Consider the following 23,402-nt stretch of genomic DNA (forward strand, 5'->3'; position numbering starts at 1 on the left):
CTTCAGAATGCAATGCTTAGTAGTTTCCCTTTGGTCTGTAGATATTCCGGTAGAGACATTTATAGGTATATATTAATAGTTCTGGGCTTCCCTGTTGGTTCAGATGGTAAAGAATCTGCCTGCAATGCAGGAGACCTGGGTTTGAACCCTGGGTTGGGAAGATCCCCTGGAGAAGGGAATGGCAACCCACTCCAGTATTCTTGCCTGGAGATTCCCATGAACAGAGGAGCCTAGCAGGGCCCGTGGAGTCACAGAGTCAACCACGACTGCATGTCTAACACCACCACCATGATAGTTTTAATATTTTCTTCCCTCATCTTAAAGATTGGAGCATCTCATCTTGAAGACCACAGTTCTAGAAGACTGTCAAACCAGTCTAGAATTCAAGGGAGGACACAAGACCATGGACCGGGGTAGTGTGGCTTTGGAAATTGACAAAAATAGGGTTCACCTGTAAGTGGTAGTGGTTCAGTTGCTTAGTGGAGTCTGACTCTGTGACCCCATGGACTGTATAGCTGGACAGGCTCCTCTGGAATTTCCCAAGCAAGAATATTGGAATGGGTTGTGATTTCCTTCTCCAGGGAATCTTCGGCACCTAGAGATCAAACCCACCTCTCCCACACTGGCAGGTGGATTCTTTACCACTGCACTACCTGGTGGGGATTTTTTTCTATGAGGCATAGGATCTAGGTCATCTCAGTATCAAGAATTCCTTCAGTTTGGGCAAGTTTTGAGACTTGGTATAGCAAGTTTGATAAATGGTGTTACAAAGGCAACAACGATGCCAAGTAGGGAAAAGATAGGCGGGGGGAGAGGAGGGCACGGAGCAGACGTATGTTAACAGTGATGGCCAAGGTGGCAAGAAGTGCTGATTTAAAAACAGGTGGTGCGGACCCCTATCCCAGCACCATAGCTGCAGTACCTGCTTTACTGTAGTTCCTTCAGGCGCTGTTTACTGGTCTGTTTTTACTTTCGGGCTCTACTTTCTCCTACCATGCCTCTTAATATTCCAGGTCTACGTAAATGACATTCTCCCCTTGTAGGGATTGCAAAGGAATTGCTGCGGAGCGTAAATGACCTCTGATTGCTAGGGCGCGGTCTAAGCGATCCTTTACCCTAGGGGATCAAATACAAGATGAAACACCTGTGGGCAGGCAGGTGGGCGCGCCGCTCTCTGGGGGCGCGCGGCGTCTGTGCGTTTCCTCTCACCCCCACCCGCTCTCCGCGAGCCTTTTAAGGCGCCGACGCGCCTTTTGCGTGTAATCGCGAGGCGACACGTGCCCGCGCTCACTGGGAGCCCTCCGCCGAGCTGCTGCGTGGCCATGGACATAGGCGCCGATGAGTTCGAGCAGAGCCTCCCTCTGCTGCAGGAGCTCGTCCTGGGCGCGGACTTCGTGGGTAAGTCCCCGGGATCCCAGGCTTTGGCGCCGGAGCCGGCTGGCCGGCGCGCCTGAGTAGCGTATGGCTCTCAGGCGAGACCCGGCGGGAGAGGTGAGGCCCAACGGGGTGGTCTCCAGGCCGCAGGAGGCTCAAGCAGGGCCCCTCGGAAGGACAGAGGGACTCCTTAAGTTTGGGCAGTGGGATGTTGGTCAGCAGTTCCGCTCGTAGCCCCCGTGTGGTCCAGGTGGAAAGGGGTGGCCTGGCATCCTCGCTTTCACTCCCTCTGTTTTCCTTTCTCAACCTCACCTGGCTTCTGGAGCGCCAAGAAGGTAAGCCAGTACTTTTGCCACCTGCAGCGTTTATTGCATGAAGAGCCTTGCGATGATCTGCGCCTGGGGACTCTTGTCTTTTTTTGCCTCCCCTGCAGGTCTGGACATAGAGTTCACGGGCCTTCGTTCTAACCTGTCTGGGCTCCAGCAGATCAGGTAAAGCTAAAGCTGCCTTAGAGCTAGGCTGGAAAGTCTCTTCTGTGCCCTGGTTGGCCACCGTTAACTTATTAGCAGACACCCTGTTGACAATGGGTAGACAGGACAGCTTTTTGTGTGGGGGTTTGGGGACCTGGCTGGCTTTCCACAAAAGGCAGATTCCCTAGTCGTAACAAGGAAACGCTGCCCTGGTTGAGAGCTACTAACCCAGCGTGGAGGCTGCTGCCTTGATGGCATCTTCTTACCTCTGGACTGAGCTGAGACGTCTGTTTTTCACAGTCTATTTGACTTGCCATCAGAGTGGTATCTAAAGACCCGTCAGAGTGTTCAGCAATTCACTATCTGTCAGATCGGTGAGTTTAATCTTCAGCTGTTTGTTATGAGTTATTGAAAAAAAACTTTTTTATTGTCTTTGTGTTTCCTACTGGTAAAACCACTTTGGCGCCGTTCTGAGACACTGGCTGTCATTTTGCATGCTCTTTTGGTTTTTGGCCATGTCATGCCTGTGAGACCTAACACTTCAGAATAAGCAGAAACTTAATCTCTATGCCCAATCAACATAAGGCACTTGGACCATCTTCCAGGGGAAAATGTGTATGTTTTCTTTAAACAAAAATCATACACAGCAAGATCATACTATAAATATGTTGTTCTGCATCTCCCCCTGCCCCCACTGAGAGGATTTAGAGCTCTTTCTATATCAGCTTAATATCAGCTTATACAAATTTCCGGTTCAGTTTTTAAAAAATTTTTTAACTGGAGTAAATTACTTTAAATATTATATTGGTTTTTGCCATACATCAACATGAATCAGCCATAGGTATAAGAATGTCCCTTCCATCTTGAACCTCCCACCCCATCTCTCTAGGTTTTAACAGAGCACATGATTTCAGCTCCCTGTATCATACAGCAAATTTCCACTGGCTCTCTACATGTGGTAATTTATTTGTTTAGCACTCCGAAATCTGTGTATCTTTTGGCTTTATCTCCTAATGATGAATGCTTTGGTTGCCATTTGTATGTGATGAAACAAGGTTGCATTGACTGTCTTAGCTCTTATATATTACTGTGCACTCCTGAGTGTATGTGTTTGGTGTACTTGTAGCAGTGAAGTATGCACATTTAAAGTATTGATTTGTTGTTAAACTATTGCTCTTCCTACTAACCACCCCCAAAGTTTACAGAGACTTACACTAACAGTGAATGTGGCTGTTTCCCTCACTCACACTGGGTAATATCAATCTTAAACTTTTTGCCCACCTGGTAGACAAAAAAAGGACCTGAAATTGTTATCCTGAGTTACATTTTTAATACAGAATAAACAAGCTTTTTTGGTAAAGGACCAAAGTAAATATTTTAGGTTTTGTGGGTCATATGGTCTACATATGAAGTTACAACAACTCAGTGCGGCCTTTGTTAATGAGGATCAGCTGTAGTTAATACATAAATGAATGAGCATGGCTGTATTTCAGTAAAACCTTGTTTAAAAAAAAACAGGTCCTGGGATATTTTACTGATTGTTGCTTTTCCTGTGAATGAGTAACACCTGTGTGTGTTTGCTGTCCTTGTCCTTTGCTGTTTTCTTATTTATTTTTGGATGCGCTGGGTCTTCACTGTTGGCGAGTGAGGGCTTTCTGTAGTTGCAGTGCCCTGGGGCTGCTCTGTTGCAGAGCACAGGCTTTTAGTTGCCCGAGGCATGTGGAATCTTCTGAGACCAGGGACCGAACCCATGTTCCCTGCATCGGCAGGCAGATTCTTATCCACTGTACCACAAGGGAAGTCCTGCTGTTTTTCTGTTGTGATTGTTTTTCTTCATTGTGAGACCTCTTTGAAAGTATGGGAAATAGCACTTGAATACATTCGTATTATTTTTCCCCTTCTTCAAAGTCTTTTACTTTGTGATCTTTTTAGCAATACAAACATTTTTAAATTATTCAAATGTATAAATCTTCATAGATTTTAGTGTTTCTTCTTGTTTTAAAACTATAAAAGTGTCTTGTAAAGCAACCATACTGCAATAAAAATTAATAAAAAACTAAAAAATAATAAAACTGTAAGTGTCAATATTCTGTGTTTGAACAGCCATTCACAATTATTTCAGTAATTTGTGTGAATTGCAGTTTGACAGTTCTCATGTTTTGACTTTTTCTCTCCCTTCATTCCTTTCTTCCTTCCTTTGTTTCCTTTTTCAGAAGTTATCCTAAAGCCTATATAGTAACTTTGGGTGCGAAGAACTGACTCTTAATTTGATACTCAGAGAGGCAAGAACCCCATTCCAGTGCTAGAGGGGATATGTTCAGAATGTTTTCTGAGTTAGCTTCTGGTAGCTTTTCTCTTGGTATTCATTCTGCCTACCATCATTCTTCTAGGATTGTCTGTGTTCTCCAGTATTGAAGGCGAGTCGAACAAGTACGTATAAAGACCTTTGGCAAAACACATGGCTCTCGCCTGTTTTTCTTCTCCACCTGCTCCCGCTTCAAATTCTGCTTCCGGCTCTGAACCCCTTTGGCCCTGGAGGCTCCATAGTCTCTCCTGCTTCTGGGCCCTCCACCCCGCCTCCCCTACAGATGCCGGCTGGTCCTTCAAGTCTCTCAAAGCAGCACCATCCCTGGGGGCCTCTCCCAACACCCCCGGACCTTCAATGCCCCTTTCCTTCTGTCCTGTGTCTATCTTCAGGGTTGCAGTCAGCAGTGTTATAAGGAGGGTGACGTAGCTCCTAGGCCTCAGTGGTCAGAAAGGATGTGAACGGCAGCCCCACTCTCTCAGATGGGGGTCAGACTCTGCCTTTTTTCATCGGCCCCCAGCACCAGTCATAGTACTTAAAACACAGCTGGCATTCAAATATAGCGAACCCTTGAATAACCCGGGGTTTGAACTGCCTGGGTCCACTTATACTCACTAAATACATACTGTGGTACTATATGATCCACAGTGGAGTCTGTGGGTGCAGAGGGCCTGTAGATAGACCCAGGGCAGGCTCTAAATTATACTCAGATTTCTGACTGTAAGAACACCTGGCACCCCAACCCCTGTGTTGTTCAGGGGTCAGCTGGACTTCTCAAGGGGAAGGAGGAGCCCACTCGGAAGCCTGCTCCATGGGCCAGAATTTTAAAAGTGTTTTTTGTCTTTTTCTCCTTCTGTTTATTTTTGTTTCTAGGTATGTAGCTCATTCATGTAACTTCTTTCTCTTCCCTACGACATTTGGGGTTTTGGACTCAGAGTTCTCTTTCCAGGCTTCCAGTGTTCAGTTTTTGAATCAGTATGGCTTCGACTATAACAAGGTATGGCCTTGGAGGAGGGGGCCCAGAGGGTTGAGGGGCCGTATGTCCACCTGGTCTGAGTCCATTTCCTGTCGCCTTTCTGACTTGTCCACATACAAGCGGACGACAAAAGGTTTCTTTCTCTGCTGTTGCGCAGAGGATGCCACTGACTCATTTCCTGGTCTCTCCCTGTCTTTAGTTTCTCAAAAATGGAATCCCCTATATGAACGAAGAACAGGAGAAGAAAATTAAGCACAACATCCTGACTGGGAACTGGAAAGTTCGCAGGTAAACCCCGCTTCTCCGGGTGCTCTGTGGGTTTCTTTGTTGCTGGTGTGTTTCTGGCTTTGCTGGACTTGGTGACCTCACACCGTCACCTTAAGCTAGGCTTAGCCAAACATGACAGCCCAAAGTGCTGGTGATGCCGTTCCTGTGCCTGAGATCAGAAACCTCTCACTGCATAGCGTGGGATTTTAGTATTTAAGATGAAGGGGCAAAAGAACTGACTCTTAACTTGGTCCTCAAAGAGGCAGGAACTCTATTCCAGTGCTAGAGGGGGAAAATGGCTCTGTGGGACTTGCTGTGAGAGCCTTAGGGACTTTTCAAGGCAAGTCACAGGTAACCTTGACCATGTGGTCATGTGGCTCAGCTTGGGCACGTTGCCCCAGGAGTTTGATCCTGCTGTGTTTCCTGAGGGCAGGATCTCTGCCTTTTCTCTCTGGCCTACAGTGCTTGGTCGTACGTGAATCCAGTCGTGCTGTGGGGGCTGGGCCAGACCTGCTCAGTGGCCGTGTGCGCTGGGAGGAGCCGGCCACCAGGGCCCAGGCCTGCCGAGCATTGTGGTTCTGAGCCAGTCCTTTAAGCTCCTTGGGCTTTCGATTCTTTGCCTTTATCGGTGAGAGGGTTAAATTAGACAGCTTTTAATTATGAAATGTTATGATTGTCTGGTCCAAATAATTATGTAACGTTGGAATTTTATCCTTGTCCATGGTTTTATATAAAAATACTGCTTTGGAAGGGAAAAGCAACTTGAATTTTTAATCTTCCGTTATGTTCAAATGTTGGAGAAAAGGCTTTTCTTTTCTCAACATGACATAGTGTTCTTGTATTTCTAATGCAGGAGAAGATGTACTTACCAAAGTTCCTTTCTTTTCCGTTCTTCAGCAGATGGTGCTTTTCCACCTCTGGGAGTGGTACTGTGGAGACAGACCCGATAGTGTCGCTTAGTGTTGGCTGTCTCCCAGCCCCTTCCCCCCACAGGCCGGTCCCCCCACAGGCCGGTCAGCGGGAGGGGGACGTGCCCCTGTGGACGGACCGGAGGGTGGAGGCCAGGTGTTTGGTTTCCTCTTGCGAAACAAGACTTGGAAAAGAAATTGTCTTTCTGGGGTCTGTTTTCTTGCCAGGATCACAGGGTGAAAACTGGCGCCTTCAGAATCCCCTCCCGCATTAGCGTTGTCTCATGTGCCCATTTTCAGCTCTCTGGACAAAGACCAGATCAAGGTGGTGATTGACGAGGTGACGCGCTGGCTGGATCTGGCGGAGGAAGGGGACTGGATGACCCTCCCTGGTATCGCTGGTAGGCAGGGGGCGGCCCCCGACCTGGGCACCAGGAGCCAGCACTCACCTGTGGGAAGCATCCCTTCTCCTCCGGTGGACCCTGGGCGTCAGCTCAGCAGACACGTGGTCCCAGTGATTAGATGGAGCTCTGACCTCGAGTGGGAGGTTGGAGTGCTGTCCACCTGTTCTGAATTTTAAGGTTGAGGAAGTCAGGTTCCACTCAGCACCATCCTTTTCATCCCAATCCTTAGTGCTCCTTAGACTCTTCCTTTATTTACTTTCATTAATCTCTTGAGTGTTTCCCCCATGGGGTCCCATGACCAGGGCTGGGAGCTGCTAATGTAGGGCAGTGATCCCACGGATCTCTGAGACCCTTTCCACGGGGTCCATAAGGTCAGAACAGTTATCAAAACATCTCTGGGCTGCCGCTTGCCATTGTCCTTGTGCCATCTGCACTGGTGGTCCTGCAGCCCCTGTGCGTGATGCCCCTGGCACCTCTGCACAGGTGGGCGTGGGAGCATCTGACCACACAGCACTCATGTTCTTTGTTACCACTTCTGGTTTAAAAAAAATTCTGACTTAAGAACCTTGTGAGTGAACTAATAATTCTTAGTTTTATTAAATTTCAACATTTCATTGCTCATCTTTTACAATGTTCTGTGTATCAATAGAAGTATAGTAGAAATAAATGTGCATGAAACATGGCTGCTGCTTCCTGAAGTACAGTGGTTGTCTCAAGGAAAAGCACTTGGGCAAGATTTTGTGTCGAGAGCTGAGTTAGCTGCCTTTTATTTTTTTAATTTTTTTTTAAAGAATGTATTTTTTTTTTTTTCTTGGACGTGCTGTGAGGCTTGTGGGATCTTGGTCATCTGAGCAGGAATTGAACCTGGGCCCTTGGCAGTGAAAGCAGGAACCCTAATCACTGGACTGCCAGGGAATTCCCCGAAGGAATATAATTTTTACTTGAAGGAACTGACTGGTTGTTTCAATGTGGGTATTTTCAATCATCTTCTCAAGTGAAAAAAGTAAGCCTTGTCTTCAGGAGGACTAACTCCCAGTGTTTGGTAGAGATGAAATTTGAGCTTTCAGTCAGAAACTGGAGTTTTAGAAGACTTCATCTCTCACAATTAGCTCGACAGCTTTATGAGACCTTTCTGATGAGATCGGTGGCCACGTGTACAAGTGTCTCTTGATGGCATCGTGTGGTATGTGAGAACTTGGAAGGTGGTGTGTATAACTCAGGAAACCAACCTTCTCCAGATAACCAGTGCATGGTGTCACACAATCATAGGCAAAAGTGTGATGGGTTTACTATTTTTCAAACCTTATAATTTTTACTTTCATGTGTAGTTTTAATTTCTGACATGGTGGGCATCAAGACCTGTAACCCACACACACAAAGCCTCTTTGGGGTCCTCTGTTTGAGAGTGGCCCTGAGATCAGAGACTCAGAGAAAGCTGCCCTGGGTCATGCCGGGCCACCCCTGTCACTCAGCCTGGGGACAGCTAAGAGCTGTCTTCCCACGTCCTCCCTCCATCTCTCCACTGGTGCTCCCCACGAGGCTTCTCCTGAGTGGGGGTGGGCTGCCCTGCCGGGGTCTCTGGTGGTTCCGTGCAAGCCTTGTTTCCTTGCTGCAGGCTTCCAGGCCTTCGAGGTCCAGCTTGTACTGAGGAAGGCCCTCCCTGACATCTGGACGGTGCTGAGAGACCAAGGGGTGAGTTCCCACCCAGAGGGGCCAGCCCCCGGGGCAGGGGCTCTATCATTTCTCTCTCATTTGGCCAAATCTGGCCTCTGTGAAAGGCTTCCCTCTGCTCCTTCCCTTTTGACACTAGGGACCACTTCTCTGGCCCATTCCCAGGATGCTCCATGCTAAGTCCCTCCAGTCGTGTCCAATTCTTTGTGACCCCATGGACTGTAGCCCACCAGGCTCCTCTGTCCATGGGATTCTCCAGGCAAGAATGGAGTGGGTTGCCATTTCCTCCTCTAGGGGATTTTCCCGGCCCAGGGATGGAACCTGTATCTCTTATGTCTCCTGCATTGGCAGGCGAGTTCTTTACCACTAGCGCCACCTGGGAACCCCAAAGAAGCCTCGGGGCTTCTGCCTGGTGGCTCAGTGGTAAAGAATCCACCTGCAGGAGACATGGGTTTGATTCCTGGTCCAGCAAGATCCCACATACCGCGGTAGAGCCTAAACCCGTGCACCACAGCAGTAGAGCCTGGGAGCACTCCCAGGGTACGGGAGCTTGTCGCCTCCTCTTGCTCTCAGGTGATTGTGAAGAAGGTGAGTATGCAGCACCGCTGGTATCTTGAGAACACCTCCTGTGATCGAGAGAGCTGCTGGAAGGAGAAGATCCTTCTCTCTGCGAGGGGCTTTTCTGTGTTTTTCCAGATGCTGGTGAAAGCCCAGAAGGTAGGAAAAGAATTCTCTTTCGTTGGTCTTTCACAGTGTTTTGTATCTGACTGTAGTTACTAATGAGTCTTTCAACAGTAAACTAAGATTCCTTAAAAATAAGTGGTTACTTTTTGTTAACTTAACTTTGTGGATCTATCCTTGCTTTTACCAAGTCATGATAGATTAATGGGAAAGACTGTCCTTGTGAAATATTACCATTCCCTTGCTCCTTTTGGGCACACAGGCATTTCAATATGAATTGACCTAAAACTGCTTGGGGACCACGTGTGTCTGCTTCACAGCTTAGATCCCAGTGTGGCTGGGGCCTTGAGTCCCTCAGGTTTGCCTTTCTAGCATTTAAGCAGTCAGGCTGCCTTTCATGGGAGTGGATTACGAGTGGGGATGGAATTACTGTGTCGTCAGAATGCTGTGGGTTCTAAAGCTACACCCTTTGCCAGAGACAGCAGTTAGCCTACGGCTTTTGTTTTATTTTTAAAATTTCATTTCTCTCACCTGTCCATTTCTTCCAAGTAGCCCTTAGTGGGACATAACATGATGCTGGATCTGCTGCATCTCCACGAGAAGTTCTTCAGACCTCTCCCAGGTAGGGCCACCCTGTCCTCCTCCTTCCTCTGACTTCAGCTTGCCATCAGGCAGGGGCCAGCATTGTGCTCCTGAGGCAGCCTCAACAGGCATCGGGTTTCCAGAGAGGTCGGGCGCATCCGTGCCTGTTACTATTTTCCTGGAACTAGGTGACTTTCTCAGGGAGAAAAACTTATATTTGACTGATACTCCTCCCTGCATTACAGAAGTTGTTCAGTCTCATTGTAAAACTTAGTGCAATCAGAGATGTGCAGGAGAGACAAGCTACCTTTAATCACAGCTGTAATCCTGACACTTTTGCTTCATCTTCTGTTTTGGCTTTTCCATGGGCTTCCCAGGTGTCACATTGGTAAAGAGCCTGCCAGCCCATGCAGGAGATGTAAGAGACCTGGGTTTCATCCCTGGGTTGGGAAGATCCCCTGGAGGAGGAAATGGCAACCCACTCCAGTATTCTTGCCTAGAGAATGCCATGGACAGAGGACCCTGGCAGGCTATCGTCCATAGGGTTGCAAAGAGTCGGACATGACTGAGTGCGTGTGTGTGCGCACACACACAGAATCTTAACACTTTTTGCTTTTTCCTTTGTTTTGGCTTTTACATATTTGACCACATGATATATTTTATTCCGTTTGGCTTTTTTCCCACTTACCCAAAGCATTTATTTATGTCCTTAACCTGAAATAATTTCAGTGGCCATACGGTACTGTCTTATGGCTGTCCCAGTCTATTCCATGACTGATGCTGTCGGACACGCTGCAGTGTGATGGAGCGTTAACAGCATGTATTCAAGAGTCATGCTTGAATCCTCATTCCATCCCTTGTTACCTATGATCTTGAGCAAGTTACTTTAATGTAGCTGTTCTGTTTCCTTGTCTGTAAAATGGAGGTGATAATAGTATCAGTATCAGAATTGGGGATTAAATGAACTAACAATGCACAGAGAACACTGTTGTTATATTGTTCAGTTGCTCAGTCATATCCCACTCTTTGCAACTCCATGGGCTGCGGCACACCAGGCTTGCCTGTCCTCCACTATCTCCCAGAGTTTGCTCAAGCTCATGTCTGTTGAGTCGATGATGCCATCGAACCATCTCACCTTCTGTCGCCCCCTTCTCCTGCCCTCAATCTTTCCCAGCATCAAGGTCTTTTCCAGTGAGTCAGCTTTTCACATCAGTTGGCCACGGTATTAGCAAACACTAGTGTAGATTGAAAGGGGTGAACAGTTTCCCTAAGATTTCTCTAGGAAATGAGTTAATAAAACACCTCAGTTTGAGCATCTTGAGAGATTTGGGGAAGAATTAAGGGTCAAATAATCACTCCCCAAAAACCAAGCAGACAGGCAAACAAAGAAATTGCTGAAACAAAAGCTGTGGCAGAAAGGTCCCTGGAGGCAACCACCTGGCCCCTTGGTGAGTGATGTGCAGATGCTGGAGATGGTGAGTGGTCCAAAGGTGGGGCAGGTGATCCTGTTATCTTGTGGGAGTCCAGAGTTAATGCCCCAAACTGGGAAATCACTGAGCAGCATAAGCTGTGTTTAGAAACAGTGGGAATACACACCAAAAGAAAAAATTGAAGATCATTGCCTTCAGGGAATAGGAAATGGGAGGTTAGTGAGAAGAGGGTGAGCAGGGAGATTTCAGTTTGTTTTTTTTGCAGTGAGCCTCTTTAAAAGGTATGCGGTATAATTTTGACAAATACGCTAATTAATAGGTGATTTTTATCAAGGCACTTACAATTTTTAACTTACTGAATTTTTCTCTGAACAGTTATTTACAGATTTCACATTTGCCTTTTTCGGTAATACCTCTTTCTCCCTTTTACCATTGACTACAATTTTGCAAACTGCATTAACTAAGGTTGGTCATAGACAGTAGTCTGAGATTAACGGAAAACTGTTCGACTTCTGCTCTTACGAAGGGTGATGTCGGGTTGGTTAAGATTCAGAAATCCGTAATGATTAGGAGCAAGGATGTTTTCAATTCCTGTTTTATTTGCTTTATTAACCAGTGTTGGTGACAAGCTAGATTGGAGAATTTCTTTCCATTTTTACCAGTTAACTCACTTCTGACTATCTGGGTCTTTCCCTTCAGAAAGCTATGATGAATTTAAGCTGAATATCCACAACCTATTTCCTGTTCTCATTGACACCAAGAATGTGACAAAGGATATCTGGAAGGTAATTAAACTCCTTTGGGAAAGGAACACTTCATTAGTCCCAGTAACATTTAGCTTTCTCACTCTTCAGAAATTGTTCCGTGAACCCTTTTCTCATATTTTACAGCCAGTATTGGTTTTTTTATTTGACTACCTCTGAGTCATATTGGCTTATGTGTGATCTTTTTTTCTTTTTATTCAGGTTCTCATGCTTGGACTTATTGGTGTCTAGTTTGTAGGCTTATTTAGATGGGAAAACAGGATAACTTACTCTAGAGCTTGGTAGATACTTCGTGCATGTTTTCAATGTACTTAAAAGTTGTCAGGGTTGGGGGCAAGGACCCCGCTTGAAAGATTTTATAGAGCATTCGGGTCGTGGAATTTCAACCCAGATAACAAAATCACCTGAGAAGGTGAATGTTGACACCTGGGCCGCACCTTTAGCTCCTCTGGTGTGGAAGGGCTGGGAGTGGCGTCTCCCCAGCTGCCAGGTAACTTCTGTTGTGCAGCTGGGGTTGTGCAGTGCCCTTGGAGAAGGGAAGCACCCAGCTAGTTAAGACCCTGCTTAGAAGTAAGATCCTGCTTAGAAACTAAACTGAGGAACTGATCAGTGTTTTAAATAAAGCCTTAAGCTGATGCCACAGAACTGGGACTGGGTTACTTGGTACGTCTTTGCCCAGAGACACACTTATTGCTCGTACCTATATTTGTAGCTCTGATGGTGTGCTGTGACGCTGCCCGTCTCCTTGTAACCGAGTCATAGGGCAAAGTGAGGAGGACTTGGGGGCTGATCTGAGGGAGTGAAGATAAGGTGAATTCTAGGACTTGGTGACCTGGCAGGTCCTTAGACTACCCAGTGATTATATGAGTCCTTGGCCACAGTCTGATGCCTTGAAGTCCTTAAACCCTTGTTTTTGAAGGAAGACGGTATGAGTTGTGTTTTTAGCAGTTTTTTTTTTTTTTTTAATTTTTTACTGGAGGACAATTGCTTTACAATATTGTGTTGGTATCCACCATACATCAGCATAAATCAGCCACAGTACACATATGTCCCCTCCCTCTTGAGTCTCCTTCCCACCTCTTAACCCCATCTCACCCCTCTAGGTTGTCACTGAGTACTGGATTGAGTTCCCTGGGCACACAGCAAATTCCCATTGGCTATCTGTTTTACATATGGTAATATATATGTTTCCTTGCTACTCTCTCGATTTGTCTCATCCTCTCCTTCCCCCACTGTGCCCACAAGTCTGTTCTCTGTCTGCATCTCCATTGCTGCCCTGCATATAGGTTCATCAGTACCATCCTTCTAGATTCCACGTGTGTGTGCTAATATACAGTATTTGTCTTTCTTTTGCTGACTTACTTCACTGTGTACAATAGGCTCAAGATTCATCCGCCTCATTAGGACTGACTCATGCATTTCTTTAATAGCTGAGTAATATTCCATTGTATATGTGTACGTGGCAGTTTTTTTCTAGGCTGGGTTATTGGGTCTCAACCAAGTATATTAGGTATTCTGTCATCAGAATTTAGGAATAAGGGCAGGTGTGCATGAAGAGAGAGGAGTTACAGGAGGACCTAGAGTTTTCAAGGTCATTTTAACGGCCATTTGGTAATACCTGAGGGTGCTTGCATGCTCAGTCGTGTTCGACTCTTTGTGACCTTGTGGACTGTAGCCCACCAGGCTCCTCTGTCCATGGGATTCTCCAGGCAAGAATACCAGAGTGTGGGTAGCCATATCCTTCTTCAGGGGATCTTCCCAAACCAGGGACTGAAGCCTCGTTTCCCGCACTGTAGGTGGACTCGACCACCGAGCCACCTGGGAAGCCCACTAAGCAGAGAGTAAACAAAACCTCAAGTGTCTTACTCTGCCTCATTTGTTTTCCATAATTACAGGAACTCAATTTCCCAAGGGTTTCAAATCTCTCAGAAGTTTATGAAGTCCTCAACAGGTAAGGAGGCTGTTTTCGGGGGCTGCTTAGAGAGCAGGGGTTCCCGGCTGGGCCAGTTTTGTTCCCGGGGCACCTTTGGCAGCACTGAGACATTTCGGTTATTTCAGCTCAGGGTGCTCCTGGCACCCCGTGAGCAGAGGCCAGCATGTGCAGGAGGGCCCCCAACACAAAGAATCCTCCAGCCCCAGAAGTCACTGGTGCCGAGCTGAGGAACCCTGTTCTAGAAGGGAGGGAGCCTGGGAAGGGACTTACAGCTGTTTGATTATGCAGTGTTTTCTGTTGGCCAGGGTTTTATTTCTCCTGTGATCTATTTGATTGTTGGAGTGATAAGCTCCATGGGAGCAGGTTTTATTCTTCTTTTGGACTCTTTCTCTTGGGCCTAAACAGTGCGAGGCACAGTAGGTGCATATTAAACACCTGAGTGACTGAATGGACCTGGTACCTGGTCAAGTTCCTGACCTTCCCCACAGGAAAAGCAGTCCAGCTTTCCCTCATGCCTGGCCACACCACGGACGTGCGCTAGTGAGAACCTGTTGTCTGCAAGGAGCAGGAGTGGCTGGGGCTGCTCTGCCAGCTCCTCCCTCCCCGGCTGATGTCTTTCCCGTCCTTCACCAGCTCCCAGAGCTTGCTCAGCCCAAGTCCATTGAGTGGGTGATGCCATCCAGCCATCTCATCCTCTGTCGTCCCTTTCTCCTCCCACCTTCAGTCTTGCCCAGCATCAGGGTCTTTTCCAGTGAGTTGGCTCTTCACATCAGGTGGCCAAAGTATTGGAGCTTCAGCTTCAGTCCTTCCAATGAATATTCAGGGTTGATTTCCTTTAGGATTGACTGGTTTAATCTCCATGCTGTCCAAGGGACTCTCAAGAGTCTTCTCTAGCACCACAGTTCAAAAGCATCAATTCTTTAGCGCTCAACCTTCTTTATGGTCCAACTCTCACATCCATACGTGACTACTGGAAAAACCATAACTTTGATTATACGGACCTTTGTCGGCCAAGTAATGTCTCTGTTTTTTAATACGCTGTCTAGGTTTGGGGCGAGGAGGGTGGCTGGGGGCAGTTGAAGGTGGGATCTCTTAGGGACGAAGCTGTCTCTGTTGGTCACTGTCATCCAACCACGCCCATGGGTGCCCCTGCTGGTTCCTGGCCTGGTCCCCACTGGCCTCTTACAAATTTCCAGTAGGTGCTCTTTCCTCCACTCACAGCATCACTTATTTCTGATGTGACAGTCTCCTCTGGCCTCTTATGCTTCATCTTTTTTTCCTTTCTCACACAGACCCCCTGGTCCTTGTGAAGCCAGAGGCGGGAGTCTTTCAACCTCCCCTCCTCTGCTGCAGACGTGTCTGCAGTGTTGTCACCTTCAGCACTCTCTCTCCCATCACATCAGATCTCCCCCCGTGTCCTGCGAAGGGCTGTCCTCCCACGGCCTGCCTGCCCTCCTCACTTCTGGCCCCCGCCCCCTGCTATGTACCGGCCTCTCCCTCTGTCCGTCTCTCAGCTTTAGCATCCCTTTTTCTAGCTCAGAAAGCGTGACGCCCTCCTTGGTCCCCATTTCTCCACCGCGGTCCTTGTCCTTCTCCTTACAGCAAGTCTCTTCAGAGGCCCCACTTCCACCCCGGCCGTCTGCGCCCAGTTGTCTTCTCTCCATGGCACTCTGTCTCCCCATCCGATGGGACGATGCACAGAGGCATCTGGACCAGGGCATGGCGGGGGTAGCGTGTGCTCAGTGTTGACCCCTAGCTGGCGTCTGACACAGTGGGCCCCCATCCCACTTCCCTTCCATCGAGCCCTCTCCTGGATCTCTTATTTTCTGGTGAGGCTTTTCATCTCTTCTCTGCGTGCTCCCGTGTCATCCCTTTATCTCTTGAGGGTCCCTCCACAGCTCTCTTCTTCCTCCTAACCGTGTCCCTGGGTGACCGAGTCCACCCTATAAGCCTCAGCGACCACTTCCGTCCCACTGGGGCTTCAGGCTCCTGCTCACTGTCCTCAGTTGTTCCTGCCCCATGAGGCCTGCAGGCACCTTCTACTCGGTCCCCTTGTCCCCCTGTCTGTCTGTTAAGCCTACTCCTGTGTCTACAGCAACTTCTGCCACGTCCCGACGGCGCCCAGTGCTGGGCTGACAGCATCTGTGCAGGCACTGAATCTAGACTTCTTGGGCTTAAACCCCAGCTTTGCAGCTCACTGGCTTTGTGCGTGACCCTGAGAGACCGGCTTAACCTCTGCATGCCTCAGTGTTAGCACCTGAAGAGAGGGAGTCATTGCACGGAACGCCCACTCTGGCCACGAGGGTTACATGAGCTCACACGTGGGAGGGGACCTGGGGCGGTGCCCTGTGTGTCATCCACACTTAATGGGACGTCCACTGCCGGGGCAGATCCACGGCCACCTTGCGGCCTAGGCACACGCCGCTTGACAGATGAGGAAACTGGGCTCCTCTGGAGGGACCATTTTCAGTGAATGTTCTTTATCTTTCTTCTCTCCTAGTGACTTGAACCCCACCAAGAACTCTGGGCCAGTGATCATTCACGCCAGCAGGTGTGCGAAGTACGGTAGGTCCCCTGGGCCGGGCTCCTGTGTGGTCAGTGTGGCGTTGAGGTGCTGGCGCTCAGGCCAGTCCCCACGCAGAGGTGGGGGGGTGCCGGGTGGGGCTTCTCCAGCACCCTGTCCACTTGTAACTCCTCCTTGAAAAGGAGCATTCCCGGGGGTGTCGGTCTGTCTGGAAGCCCTCTGCTTCCTCCTTCCGTGGGTGCTCTTGCCACCGTGGTGGGGGGGGGGTCTAGGTCAAGGTGGCGTGAGGCTGGGACGAGGGTCGTGGTCTCTGGAAGAACAGCAGTCGGTCGGTTGTGTGTGCACGGCTGACGTGGGTGTGGACCTGGGGGGACTGGAGGGGCGCCCTCTCCCAGGCTGCATTCTAACTGCTGTCCTTCATGCTTCTGGGAAAATCCTGCAGTGGAGACCAAGTACCCCCACGAAGCAGCATATGATGCCTTCCTGTGCGGATCAGGTGAGCGCTGCCACCCCCTTTCAAAGCGGAGGGACTCTCATCTTCTTTGCAATAATCACCCCACCGTCCCTGGGCCCCCCGTTTACTTCCAGGTGGGCGGCCCCTTGGAAATAAAGCCTGAGTTTGCGTACCGCAATAAGGCGGGCGGGTGCGCCTTGGTGTCTGTCACGTTGCTAGCTTCTTTTCCAGTTCTGTTGAAAGTGGCGCACCTGCTCCTGTGGAAGGTACACAGGTGAGTGTCGCTCTCATCCTGTGATCGGTCTGTGGTCGGGGGTAAGCCGGGGCCGCAGGGCGCCCTTGCTCTCCCAGAGGCGAGGACACACGTGTTGTGTAAATGACACGTTCGTGGGCAGCGGGCAGCTTGCCTCCGTGGGCAGCCTTCCCCCTGCCCTCCCGCCTCTTCTCCCGGCCTTGGGAAAGTCCCCGTCAGGCCCGGCTGTGGGTGAGGCTCGGGTTCCAGCCCCTGCCCAGCGCTCCCAGCACCGTGTGCCCGCCCCACCTGTTACCCACCTGTTTCCTCACAGCGTGTAAATCACGGTGAGCTGGAAAGACAGAGCGTTCCAGGGACGGATAATCCGTGCTCAGGTTTGCAGTCAGGCTGGGGGAGAGGGCAGGAACTTGGAATAAGGCACCTGCAGGGGAGGTTCTTAAAACCTCAGACTGGAATCGGAGCTGCATTTTCTCTGGGCCTCAGCCTCCCAGACGCCTGCTGGGCTTGGCTCGTGGGCACCAGCTGCACACGTGTGCCTCACGCTCAGCAGCACCACCCGTGCCGCACATGTGTGCTTGGTAGGATAGCGCACGCCAGGGGCAAGAGCCGATCAAAGTTGTGTTCTCTGGGGCTGCCTTAAACGTTTTCAGACTGTACCTTGTTCGTTTGGGTACTGCCTGTACTTGTCCATTTTGGCAGAGGGTACTATATTGGCAACCCACTCCAGTATTCTCGCCTGGAGAATCCCGTGGGCAGAGGAGCCTGGCAGGTCCATAGGGTCGCAGAGAGCTGGACACGACTGAAGCGACTAAGCGTGCACACACTATACATAGAAATAGCCTATGATACGCCAGTGTGAAGCTTGTAGCTTAAGTGAGATGCTGATAGCTTAAGAAATCCACCCCCTCCCTGCCCCATCTCTGTTCTCCCTGCACCCTGACAGCAAGGAGCAAGGGAGCCTTTTGGTACCCTGGCACCTGGGCCTCGCCTCCTTCATTTCTTTCACTCCTCACCACCTAACCACCCTCCTTGGTGCGGAGGGGTTCCGTGGCAGCCCAGGCCTGCCTGACCCCATGGCCCGTGCTTTCTCGGGCGTGTGGCGGGGGCTGGTGACAGCAAGGCCGTGGAGGGAGGGATGGCCCTTTGGACAAAGTGTCGGGAGGTGAGGCCCTCTCAAGGGGCGGCAGAGGGGACCTTTCTCTCCTCTGACCTGTGGCTGATGTTCATCAGCCCCCAGGTGTTCACTGAAGTGTCGCCAACAGTTGGTGACCCCTGGACGCTCCCCCTAGGCTCGGGCTATGCTGAGAGCTTGCTGGTCGTAGGGGAGATGCCCAGCAACAGAAGCCCTCAAGCTTGCAGGGGAGGGTGGGAGCGTGGGGGGGTGGTGTTGGGCAGTGCCGTCCCACTGTCCTCAGGCCTCGAGCTGCAGCTGAGGACCGGGCATGGTGCCCGTAGGCTGAACGCCGAGGGATTTTCCGCCCTTGCAGCGCTGTTCCCATCCCTGAGCCCAGCTTCCCGCTCTACCTGGACGTGCTGGCACCCTACGTGAACCAGGTGAATCTTATCCGAGCCAGGGTCCCCAGAATCGTAAGTAGCCTTCACTCTGCTCTTTGTAGGGGAGGGGGACAGGCTCGTGCTAGGATATGGCGTGCTCCTCTGGGCTCTCTTCAGGGCTTCTGACAGGAACCAGACTCAGACTCAAGGGTGCTCACACTGAGCCTGTTATTTTTCTCTCGTGTTTCCCTGCCAGCAGCAAGGTGACCTCGCCTGTTCTTCTTTCTCCCCCACCACCACCCCCGGCAGACAGGGCCTTTCCTAGTTTCTCTTTCAGGATGTTCAAGCTGGGTAGGTGATCAGTCCATAGGAGCTGTGGGAAATCTCTTCTGCTTCCCCTCCCTGTGTTCTAGAACAAGCTGGGTGGGTGGTCAGTCCGTAGGAGCTGTGGGAAATCTCTTCTGCTTCCCCTCCCTGTCTTCTAGAACTTTGCGGGCCCAGACTCCCCTAGCATCCGCCCCCCCATCCTCATCCTCACCGTCAGGAGGTGGCCGGGGGTCAGCGAGCAGCAGGTCTACCGCGAGTTTCAGAACCTCTGCAAGTTCGACGTCAGGAGGCTCACGCGGAGCCAGTTCCTGCTCATGACCAATAAGTTCAAGGAGTAGGTGCCTGGGCTCTCGACCCGCCCCGGCCCCCGGGGAGCAGGCCCGGCCCCCACATACCTGACTGCGCCCTTCCCTTGGCAGCACGCGGACCATCCTGAAGGAGTATAAGTGCCACCCGACGCTGCAGATCTCCCTGTACCGCTACTGGAGACACTCCCCGAACATCAACTGCCTGCTACAGTAAGTGGCCGGCACGGAGGCTGCCTCGCGGGGCCCGTGGTCCCCGAGTGGGGCGAGTCGACACGGCTTGCTGGCTGGCGTGTGTTGTGAAGGGGTCGTAGACGAGCACGGTGGACCTCTTTGCAACCCCATGGACTGTAGCCTACTAGGCTCCTCCGTCCATGGGATTTTCCAGGCAAGGGAACTGGAGTGGGTTGCTATTTCCTTCTCCAGGGGATCTTCCTGACCCAGGGATCAAACCTAGGCTTCCCACATTGCAGGCAGATGCTGTACCATCTGAGCCGCTAGGGAAGCCACTCCTTCCGTAGGGATTATCACATTATTGCTCGAGCATCTGCAATGCTTGGCCCTGTCTTAGGTTCCAGGGCTTGATCAGTGAATAAAACCCAAGCCCCTGTTCTCATGGAGCTCGGGTTTTAGTGGGAGGTAGCAAACAGTAAAGAGGTGAACCGCAAACAGGTCTGGTAGGTGAGAAATGAGCAGGGTCAGGAGGCAGGAGGGGTGGCCTGGGGGGAGGTTGCTCTTTGAAGGGGAAGATGGGGGCTCTCGTAGAAGACTGGCGGGGCGGGGAAGGGAGTGAGCCAAGTGCAAGGACAGTGGAGGGACCGGCGTCTGCCCAGGCAGAGGGGGTGGCGGGGAGGGGCCCTCGAGTGGGGCCTCCTAGTGTTGTTGAGGGGCAGCAAGAAGCCGCCGAGACAGGACGGAAGGAGCAGGAGGTGAGGCCGCAAAGGCTGGCAGGTCCCCATGGAGCGGAGGGCGCTGGGTGAGGACCGGGGGAAGCTGGGTCTCCATCGACAGTTCTGGCAGGGCAGTGGCGCATCACTCCTCAACTGAGACACTGGAGGACACAGGGCAGGAGTTGTCCGGAAGCCAGGCCACCTAGTCACACGGTTTGGTTGTGGCTTGGGCCCCTCAGTGACAGAGAGGTGATGGGGGTGGTGGAGGTGGGAGCCGACAGACAGGAGCAAGGTCAAGTTTAAATCCAGGGTTTGGCGCCTGAGCAACTGGGAAGATGGGATTGCTCTTAACTGAGCTTCAAAGGTTTTGGATTCCTGTTAGGGGCCAGACCCACTGAAAACCACATTGTCGTAGTTTAGTTGGCACAAAACTACTTCTGTGTCAGCCGCATGGTGTGGTGGTTTAGTCGCTCAGTTGTGTCCAACTCTTGCGACCCCATAGACTGTAGCCCTCCAGGCTCTTCTGCCCTTGGGATTTTCCAGGCAAGAATACTGCAGTGGGTTGCCTATTTCCTTCTCCGTGCAAGCCGCATAGCCGGCATATAAATAGTTCTTTATGTTATAATCCCAATAGACTATTTGTTGTGGCTTGTGTATGCCTTAATTGTACTTGTTGTCTGTTTATAAATTAAACCTTTCTTGTTTTGAAATAAGATGTCTTTTTTTGTAGATGTCATAAACATCATGTGATTAAGATATATTTGTATATGTTCCTTTTGAACATCTACATGTATGAAGTTAGACGTTAAATAATATATCCATGGGAAAATAATATAATCTGCGGAGATGGAAGCCTGGGCAAAGGTTTCAATAATTAATAGGCAATGAAACTAGCAAAACAGGCAAGATATTTTGGTGACAACTAAATTTAAATGAAATCGTCATACAAAGTCCCATTAAAATAAATGCTGAAAATTCTGGAGAGAAAAAAATGGCACTGTTGGAGAAAAAAGCTTGGCTGGTCAGCAGTCCATTTGCCTCTCCTCCTCCAATGTAAACCACCAGGGAAGATGCCCTCTGCATCCCGGGGTTGTTCTAGCCTCGAGAGAACATGGGTGCCGGAGGAGGACAGAAAGAACGTAACTTCCGGGCGAGCGGAGGTGGGAAGGGAGAGTGGGGGAAGCCCGCGCCAGCCTCACACCCGCCAGATGCGGCCGGGGCCTCCGCGCGGGCCAGGCTGCTGACCCGGGTCCTTGTCTTGCAGAGTCTGTGGCGTCATTACCACCTGGGCCTTCATCGCGTTTCTCCTGGGAGGAGCTGGCCCCTGAGGGCAGCAAGGCCACCTGCAGCTCCGTCCTGTCTCCACGCCACCCCCGCAGGGCTGCCGTCCTGCTTCTGTTTACCTCACATCCTCCGTTCAGATGGATTGGTACCGTACTCACAGGGAACTGTGTTCTGTTTTCAACGTGAAAGTCTGTAAATGTTATCACTGATAAGTCCTTTGTTTGTGACCAAAACGTTTCTTTCTATAAATGACTGAGGAGAAGTCACGTCTCCTGGGCGTTTAAGCTCACGTTCCAGAGTGTCTTCTGAACGGACAGCTAGGCATCCAGCGGAGCTGGCCACTGAGCGAGCCGAAGGCTCTGTTATTTCTGGGAGAGAAATCATTAGCCAATCAGTGGACAGGGATTTAGGCCTAAGACATGGCCTAAGTTTTAGTAAAAGGGGAAAAGTAAAGCCAAGTGTCCACGTGCACAGGTGTTGATCTGTTTTTATTTATTTTGGGGTTTCGCTTTGGGGTTTTCTTGTTTGTTTGTTTTCTGGGTCAAAAATAGTTTTTCCTGAGGAGAAAAGACCCCAGCCTACAAATGTGCTACTTGTTAAAATTTTATATGTTTAAGTTGCAGAATGTACTATTTCATAGGTTAGAAAAGAGAACAGTTAATATCAGAATCATGGAAAATACTATGTAGAACAAGTAAGTAGGACATCGTATCATTCGATTTGTGTAGTTCAACTCTAGTGAGTATAAGGGCAGGTTGATTTTCCTTCTCATTCATTTGTTCACTGATTCAACAAATATTTATTGAACTTCTATGATGCCTAAGATGTTAGAATGTGCCTTTTGGATGTTATGATAATAATCATTTAGTTTTTGTTTTTTAACTGGGTTGCTATTTATAAAATTACACATGGCACCTGATGTTTTGCTAAGAAGTTTCCTCTCAGATAAATGGGGGTAGAGCAGACTAAGGTTTTATGATTCATGTTTGAGATAAATATTATAAACCCTAAAGCGTTAATATTCACTTTGGAAACAAAGTGACCTGTAGCACGGGTGTGTGCCCAGAGACGGGTAGTATCAGATTCTTGTCTTCCCTCACCAGTGCCGTGCACTTCACCTGGCCTTATCGGGAGCTGTTCTCTATTGGGGCTGTGTGCTCAGCCTTGAACTTCACTTAATTATTCAGCAAAGCCTTGAACTCTGTGTGAAAGAGGTTTTTTTCTCTGTAAGAGCAGAAGTGTTAGAGATGGCAGTCACCCAGAAGAGTTGGGGAGCTGCCATTCCCGAAGTCCCTTGCTGTCCTGGGGTGAGAGTGACACGCTGACTGATGGGCTGCTGTCCCTACAACCTTCCGGGCAGCTCTTGTGTTCAGACCAGTGAAACGCTTCCCTCGGTCGGGGGAAGGGGGCTTTATCCATCTGTCCACACAGCATACTAGGGGTTTTTTTTTTTCTTTTTTTAGTTTATTTGGCTGCACCAGGTCTTAGCTGTGGCATGCAGGGACTCTTAGTTGGCAGCATGTTGGATCTAGTTCCCTGACCAGGGATCGAACCCAGGCCCCCTGCATTGATAGCACTGAGTCTTAGCCACTGGACCACCACGGAAGTCCTGGGGGATTTTTGTTTTGTTTTTGTTTTCCTGTTAGATATTCCTTTGTGTATGCAACGGAAAATTCTCACTTTTTATGGGCTTTTGGGACCCCATCTCATGGATATGAGTCCTGCAGTCAGTAAGCAAACCTAAGAAATGAAAACAGACTTCTCAGCTGAGCCTATACAGTGACTATGTTGACCTCCTGGGGTCAGGACCTGAATACTGAGCTGGCTTAGTTCTGGAGCGAGAGACCCTGTAGTGATTTTATCAGATGTTACTCATTTGCTCATTTAACTCTTTGTCTCTTCGTAAGTTGTTGCGGAGTCCCTGCTACAGGCGCCCTCAGGAGGGCCTCTGTGCTGCTGTCAGCGTCCTGCCGTCTGTCCATCCGTCCGTGGGGACCCCAGCTGGCCGCATGGTCTGCTGTCCCTCCTGGAGGAGGCTTTGGTGGTGGGATCTGAGCTACTCAACCCATGACCTCAATCGGTTTCTGTTTGCTAACTTCCCTGAGG

At 49.8% G+C, this 23,402-nt stretch overlaps 1 protein-coding gene across 3 annotated transcripts; it reads left to right on the plus strand.

The window, feature by feature from the left end:
- Nucleotides 1-1,261: 1,261 nt before the first annotated feature.
- On the plus strand, nucleotides 1,262-21,767 carry PNLDC1 (PARN like ribonuclease domain containing exonuclease 1). 3 transcript variants are annotated; one of them, XR_014065452.1, is made up of 19 exons: nucleotides 1,262-1,398; nucleotides 1,808-1,865; nucleotides 2,145-2,218; nucleotides 4,235-4,274; nucleotides 5,023-5,146; nucleotides 5,325-5,413; nucleotides 6,601-6,701; nucleotides 8,320-8,396; nucleotides 8,949-9,092; nucleotides 9,609-9,678; nucleotides 11,768-11,853; nucleotides 13,728-13,783; nucleotides 16,266-16,330; nucleotides 16,732-16,785; nucleotides 16,975-17,017; nucleotides 18,484-18,583; nucleotides 18,976-19,155; nucleotides 19,237-19,335; nucleotides 21,277-21,767. XR_014065452.1 is itself a non-coding variant. In XM_081530198.1 (19 exons), the coding sequence occupies exons 1-19, from the start codon at nucleotides 1,323-1,325 to the stop codon at nucleotides 21,338-21,340; spliced, it is 1,596 nt and encodes a 531-aa protein (XP_081386324.1). In that variant the 5' UTR covers nucleotides 1,262-1,322; the 3' UTR covers nucleotides 21,341-21,767. The 3 variants fall into 3 exon arrangements, 2 of the variants coding, with proteins under 2 accessions (XP_081386324.1, XP_081386325.1); XM_081530198.1 differs by having other exon boundaries at nucleotides 18,976-19,151; XM_081530199.1 differs by having other exon boundaries at nucleotides 18,484-18,550; nucleotides 18,976-19,151.
- Nucleotides 21,768-23,402: the final 1,635 nt, after the last annotated feature.

This window comes from Giraffa tippelskirchi, chromosome 9 (genome assembly GCF_054371585.1).
Source record: "Giraffa tippelskirchi isolate mGirTip1 chromosome 9, T2T-mGirTip1v1.2.pri, whole genome shotgun sequence".
Lineage (NCBI taxonomy): Eukaryota > Metazoa > Chordata > Mammalia > Artiodactyla > Giraffidae > Giraffa > Giraffa tippelskirchi.